The sequence below is a fragment of the Macrobrachium rosenbergii genome, chromosome 46 (assembly GCF_040412425.1).
Source record: "Macrobrachium rosenbergii isolate ZJJX-2024 chromosome 46, ASM4041242v1, whole genome shotgun sequence".
Taxonomy (NCBI): domain Eukaryota; kingdom Metazoa; phylum Arthropoda; class Malacostraca; order Decapoda; family Palaemonidae; genus Macrobrachium; species Macrobrachium rosenbergii.
Window position 1 is genome coordinate 54,134,695 of NC_089786.1, and position 7,500 is coordinate 54,142,194.

General features: G+C 36.9%; 1 protein-coding gene across 1 annotated transcript in view; it reads right to left on the minus strand.

The window, feature by feature from the left end:
• Positions 1 to 7,500, minus strand: part of LOC136830360 (uncharacterized protein CG3556-like) — a 113,899-nt gene that overhangs the window by 10,599 nt on the left and 95,800 nt on the right. Inside the window, exons 3-4 of the mRNA XM_067089862.1 lie at positions 1,737 to 1,968; positions 746 to 849 (exon numbers count right to left, since the gene is read on the minus strand). Of these exons, the coding sequence (XP_066945963.1) occupies positions 746 to 849; positions 1,737 to 1,968 (336 nt within the window). The remainder of the gene's footprint in view (positions 1 to 745; positions 850 to 1,736; positions 1,969 to 7,500) is intronic.

Below are 7,500 nucleotides of genomic sequence, written 5' to 3' on the forward strand. Positions count from 1 at the left end.
TAATTATTCCTACTCATAGTTACATACTTTCTCTCTCCTAAATGCCAGCCATTTAAATCTTATCAGGTTTCAATACCATTGAAAACAGTAAATAAACTTTGTAAGGATTTTGCAAGCATAAGAAGAGTCCCCCAGTCGTATCCAGCAAGAACGACGACTTTCCAAATTGACTAAAGGAAAACTGGAGGTCTGTCTATAAAGTGGCTCTTTCATATCCTTTTGATTATAATCATCGACTTTCTTTCTCCTTTTAAATTTCATCAGGTTTTCTGAAACAATGAAGATATTAAATAAACCTTTTAATGATTCTGCAATGCCTAATAAAAATCCTAAATCATTTCCTAAAAGAACGACGACTTCCCAAATTAACTAGAAGAACGCTGAATGTCTAAAAAAATTCCCTCTTTCACATCTATTCCCTAAAATATTCAAATCCTAGACTTTCTTTCTCCATTTACATTTTATCAGGTTTTCTGAAACAATGAAGACATTAAATTTAATAAGCCTTTTAATGATTCTGCAGTGCCTAAGAGGACTCCCAAACCATTTCCTAAAAGCACGACTGCTTGCCAAATTAACTAAAAGAACGAAGGAAAAAGGAATGTCTAAAAGAAATTCCCTTTTTCACATCTATTCCCTAAAAGAACCAAATCCTGGAGAAGGATATCGAGGAATACTCTCGATTAAAGAGAAGAAATCCTTGAGGGAAAGGAGTCATTTGTCCTCGAGATGAGGGTATACGTACCCACGAGATCCTTGGCATAGAATGACCTCGGGTCCTTGCACAGTGCCACCAACGCCATCACGTTCACTGCCAAGTACCCAGTTGTCAGGGGCAGTTCTCTGTGCCTGGAAACGATAAAGGGGTAAGGATTTTAATATGTGTACATTTTGAAGTGTCTTCAAATGTTGCCTTCTATCTATCTATCTGTCTATCTGTCTATCTGTCTATCTATATATATATATATACACACACACTATATATATATATATATATATATATATATATATATATATATATATATATATATATATATATATATATATATATATATATATATATGTATATATATATATATATATATATATATATATATATATATATATATATATATATATATATATACAGTACCTTACTCTTGAAAATTAATAAAAATCAACTTGATTTTGAGAAAACAAAAAAATCATTATTCTAATATTTAAAAATGGAGGAATCCACGTCCATAAAACTTCTATCCACCTAACCTACATTCCAGGGTTCTGGAAAAACAGTTCCTTACTCTTGAAAATTAATAAAAAGCAATTTAAGCTTGAGAAAACGACAAAAAAATCATTATTCTAATATTTAAAAGCGGAGGAATCCACGTCCATGAAACTTCCCTCCACCTAAACTACATTCCAGGATTCTGGAAAAACAGTTCCTTACTCTTGAAAATTAATAAAAATTAATTTGATTTTGAGAAAACGACAAAAAATCATTATTCTAATATTTAAAAATGGAGGACCCCACGTCCATAAAACTTCTATCCACCTAACCTACATTCCAGGATTCTGGAAAACAGTTCCTTACTCTTGAAAATTAATAAAAATCAATTTAGTCTTGAGAAAACGATAAAAAAATCATCATTCTGATATTTAAAAATGGAGGAATCCACGTCCATAAAACTTTCATCCACCTAACCTCCATTCCAGGCTCCTACTCCTCTTTCCAGACTTCTGGAAAACCAGACCCTTACTTCCACATCCTGAGTATCAGCTCCAACTCCATCTGCTTGACGACAAGCTGCGCCTCCAGGTTGTCAGCCTCGAACCAGGAGGCGTTGGCCAGTTTCAAGGGCAGGACCGTGTGGGCAGTGTCCGTCCCCCAGCCGTAGTCTGGGTGCCTCTGGGACATGACGTAATCGACGGCTCTCTTCAGGGCTGGAACGGCGACGGCCGGGTGGTCGTCCACTTCGTTCGAGTCAGGTTCTGCTCAGGAGGGGAGAGAGAGAGAGAGGGTTGGGTTTATTTTACTGAGAGAGAGAGAGAGAGAAAAAAAAAGGGTTGGGTTTCTTACTGAGAGAGAGAGAGAGAGAGAGAGAGAGAGAGAGAGAGAGAGAGAGAGAAAGGGTTTCTTTTACTGAGAGAGAGAGAGAGAGAGAGAGAGAGAGAGAGAGAGAGAGAGAGACAGAGAGAGAGAGAGAGAGAGAGAGAGAGAGAGAGAGAGAGAGAGGTTGGGTTTCTTTTACTGAGAGAGAGAGAGAGAGAGAGAGAGAGAGAGAGAGAGAGAGAGAGAGAGAGAGAAAGGGTTGGGTTTCTTTTACTGAGAGAGAGAGAGAGAGAGAGAGAGAGAGAGAGAGAGAGAGAGAGAGAGGAGAGAGAGAGAGAGAGAGAGAGAGAGAGAGAGAGAGAGAGAGAAAAGGTTAGGTTTCTTTTACTGAGAGAGAGAGAGAGAAAGGGTTGGTTTCTTTTACTGAGAGAGAGAGAGAGAGAGAGAGAGAGAGAGAAGTTAGGTTTCTTTTACTGAGAGAGAGAGAGAGAGAAAGGGTTGGTTTCTTTTACTGAGAGAGAGAGAGAGAGAGAGAGAGAGAGAGAGAGAGAGAGAGAGAGAGAGAGAGAGAGAGGTCCAGGGATATGAATTCAAATCATTGTATTACCTACTGGGCAGAACATATGTGTGTGTGTGCGTGTGTAAAATAGAGAGAGAGAGAGAGAGATACACACATACAGTGCGAAAGAGAGTGACAGACAGACAGACAGACAGACAGACAGACAGACAGACAGACAGACAGACAGAGATCAAAAATGCATTTAAACCTTCCAAAAACTATTAAAAAAAAAAATAAAAAATAAACGAAAAGACTGAAACATTTCCTCACCACCAAAATAACATCAACTTTCCTTATTCTCCTGACCCTAACAGACAGACAGACACACAGACAGACAGACAGCCTTCGCAGCCACCAACTTTGCGCCCCAAAAAAGCGCAAGAGCGCCCAGGCCCATAACGGGCCGGACACAGAAGCCTTACATGGAGGCGACCGTGACTTTTTTTGGGCCCAACTGACACTAATTTTGTTTAGCTGTTTTCCGGGCGAGGAGAGTTGAGGTGGGGTGGGGGTGGGGTGGATCTCGTAAAGGGGGTTAGGGATATAGAAGCTAATGAACCACCCTCTCCTAAACCCCCCACCCCCAACCCCAGTCGTTCCCCCGAAAAGGGAGAGAGAAAGCAACTCGCTCACTAATTCTATTTGAAAACTCTCGCACACGCGTCCAGAATACATTACTAATTCCTGACATTCAACGAATGTCTTTTAGCCTTAAAACTCTCTTTCCTTTAGAAATGTACATCATTTAATTCCCTATCGGCTTCCCCCTCTTCTTCTTCTTCTTCTTCTTCTCCTTCTTCGTCTTTTGTAGCAGAGGACGCCAGAGAGAGAGAGAGAGAGAGAGAGAGAGAGAGAGAGAGAATGGAAACTTGCGAACACATTCAACAAATATTTCTTGGTCTTAAAACTCTCATTGCTTTAGAAATGTACATTATTTAATTAATTCCCTATCAACTTCCCCTTATCTTCTCCCTTTTCTTCGCCTTCTGTAGCAGAGGACTCCAAAGAGAGAGAGAGAGAGAGAGAGAGAGAGAGAGAGAGAGAGAGAGAGAGAGCGAGAGAGAGAGAGAGAGAGAGAGAGAGAGAGAGAGAGAGAGAGAGAGAATGAAAACTTGCCAGCACATTCAACAAATATTTCTCGGCCTTAAAACTCTCATTCCTCTTTCTCATTCCTCTAGAAAATGTACATCATTTAATTCCCTAACAACTTCCCCTCCTTCTTCTTCTTCTTCCCCTCCTTCTTCTTCTTCTTCTTCTTGTTCTTCTTCTTCGCCTTCAGCAGCAGCGGACGTCAAAAAGAAAAGAGAGAAAGAACGGGAGAGAAAATGGAAATTTGCGAGCTCGAAATCCGCCCTGGAAAAGAAAAGGCGAAGTTTTGGCAGAGTTTCCCCTTCGGAGAATTCTGAAAGGTTGCCAACTCTGACGGCCTGAACTCAGTCTAAAGAAAACGGGAAACCTTAACAGTTTGTACATTTTGACGGGAGCAAGATTTTCACCCACTTCTGCTTGTGGTAGGTTGGAAAAAAACCCTTCTTTATTTAATTATTTTTCGTATGTGTATGCCAGTAAGATATTGCTGATGCAAGCAGTTTGTACATCGTCAATGTAACTTTCCAAAGCTACAATATATATATATATATATATATATATATATATATATATATATATATATATATATATATATATATATATATATATATATAAATTATCTAATCCCACTAACTTTTTCTTTTGTATATTCAATAGGCAAAGAAGCCTTTCACAGAAAACGAATATAAATTAAAGACATAAACTTTATTTTATTTTTACTTCTTTATCAAAGTCTTCTCTGCTCATTGAATATACAAAACAAAAAAGTTGTTATACCTCTTATGTCTGTGTGCCTGTGCCTGTCTGTATGTAAGAAAATATTAACAGACATTGTAACAAGGGAAAAGAACGAACAGACACAAGAAATTCTGACCTGACCAGACTTCACGATTAGCCTGGGAGAACAAAAGGCAGTTAGCACTAACTCTTCTCAGCTGGGAAATACAGAGGATATTATTTTACTTTTAAGGAAAGAGAAAGTAAATATTTTTTCCAGTGAGAATTTGCACTGGCGTCTTGTGAAAGAAAATTATATTTTTATGCACTTTTTAGGAGAGTATAAGTGGGTATTTTTTTACATTTAAGGAAAGGGAACGTAAATATTTTTTTTTTCAATGAGACTTTGAACTGGGGTCTTGTGAAAATAAGGTCTTTTTCACTTTTGAGGAAAGCAATAGTGGATATTTTTTCAATGAGAATTTACACTGTGAACAAAATTCATTTTTACGTTTCGAGGATTTACACTGAGAACAAAATTATTTTTTTTAACGTTTTAGGAAAGTAATAGACATAATTTTTCTGAGAATTTCCACCATGAAAACCAAGCATTGTTTTCCTCGTAGGAAACTGAAAGCGGATATATTTGCAATGAGATTTTGCACTATGAAAAAAATTTTTTACATTTTAGGAAAGTATAAGTAAATATTTTTCCCAATGAGGAATTGCACTGCGAAAAAAAATCTTTTTTTAAGTTTTAGAAAAGTATGAATGGGTATTTTTCTGCGAGGATTTTCACTGTGAAAAACAATTAATTTTTCTGTTGTAATAAAGTGAAATCAGATATTTTTTCAATGAGAATTTGCACTTTGAAAAAAACATTTACTTTTTGTGAACGTATAAACGAATATTTTTTCAATGAGATTTTGCACTTTGAATTTTTTTTCACTCTCCAGGAAACTATAAGTAGATCATTTTTTCGAAATGTATTTGGCCTGAGGTCTTGTTTAAAAAAAATTTTTTACTTTTTAGTAAAATTACAAATGGATATTTTTTCGAAGAGAATTTGGGCTGAGGTGAAAATTATCTTTATTCACTGTTATAGAAAAGTGAAAGTAAACATTTTTGCCAACATTAACTGAATCATTTTTTCATTCCTTTTCGTTTTGACTTTAAAGTGAAGAGTAATTTTGATAAAACGAAGGGTTGAGTATAATGCGAAAGTCCTTTTAGTTTTCTGTAAAAGAAAACTATTGTGCCGGCTTTCTCTGTCCGTCCGTACTTTATTCTGTCCGCACTTTATTCTGTCTGCGCTTTTTTCTGTCCGCACTTTTTCTGCCCGCCCTCAGATCTTAAAAACTACTGAGGATAGACGGCTTAAAATTAGTATGTTGATCATCCACCCTCCAATCATTAAACATACCAAATTGCAGCCCTCTAGCCTCAGTAGTTTTTATTTTATTTAAAGTTAAAGTTAGCTATAATCGTGCGTCTAGCAACGATATAGGGCAGGCCACCACCAGGTCGTGGTTAAAGCTTCATGGGCCGCGGCTCATACAGCATTATACCGAGACCACCGAAAGATAGATCCATTTTCGGTGGCATTGATTGTAAGCTGTACAGAAAACTCGATTGCGCCGAAGAAACTTCGGCGCATTTTTTACTTGATTCTTCTATTTTTTTTTTTTTATCTTTGAGAGAACACAATGTTAAACGAATGAGATTGTTATTTATTTTCTAAACTGCGGAATGGTTGAGTATAACGTAAAGCATTTTTTCTACTTAATAATTCAGATTAAATCATTTTTAAGAATTATTTGAGAGAAAATAGTGTTATTATATTATTACTTTTAAACTACGAATTAATCGAGCATAAGGCAAAGCCTTTCTTTTTCCCAAGAAATAAAGATAAAATCAATTATGAATATTATTTGAAAGAAAATATTGTTACACAAATCAGATTATGCTCAATGTTTTTCCATCACAACTGGAAAATTCCTGAGAACATATGCCTTACATTATGCAATCTCGAAAAAAAATCCCAAAAAATAATAATAATAAACCTTCCTTGCCCAAACCTGCATCAAAGAAAAAAGGAGCGGAAGTTTAGAAAAGTTTCCCCTTCAGAGAATTCTGAAGCGGTGCCAAAATCCGGCCCCCCTCGCCCCCCAACTTGAAAGAGGGCCAAAGAAAACGGAGTTTCTCTCTGTAACAGTTTAAGTCAGTAGTTCCCAACGTGGGGTGTACCCCCCACAGGGGAGCAATTTGATTTTTAAGGGTGCCAATTCGAGAATGTTTAAACCTGAAGTTAATGATCTTTTAGGAGTTCATTTTTTGAAGATTTTTAAGGGTGCCAGTTTGAGAATGTTTAAACCTGAAGTTAATGGCATTTTAGGAATTCACTTTTTGAAGAATAAGAGTTAAATACCACTACAGGGGGATCAGAATTTTAGAGGTGATTAGGTGGGCATGGCCAAATAAAAGGTTGGGAACCACCAGTTTAAGTTTTGGGGTATTTTCCCCCCAAAATGGAATTTCTTTTTTTTTTTTTTTGCCCTTCCCTTTTCTCCAAGAACAGGTGGTCAATGCTCTTTTTGACCCCGAGGTCAAGGGAATGTCTAAGAAGGGTAACTGGTCTTCCTAAGAAGGAATGGGGTGAGAGGGAGTGGTGTATGAGATGTATTTTAAATTGTCTTTAATTATGAGACTCTACGAAGTATCTTTCGTTAATGATTGACACGTCTTAGGCTTCAGTTGATGTACGAAACTAGTGGACCATTGTTATCCAAAATGACGATAGTTTAAGGGACTGGATGACGGTGATTGTAAACGTGGAATTTACAACCAGTAAACAAACTTTACTAAAAACAGAAGTTATACGTGAAAGAAAAAGTAGCCATGCAATGTGTTTTATTTATTCTAAAAGGATTTCACAAAATATTCCCTTAAGATGCAGGGAATTTCTACAAATTCCATCTGGGAGTCAAAGAATTCCTACAGGTCCTCTATTTAAGACCCAAGGAATCCCTACAGGTTCTCCATCGAAGACCCAAGGAATTCCTTCAGATTCTCCATCTAAGACCCAAGAAGGAATTCCTACAGGTTC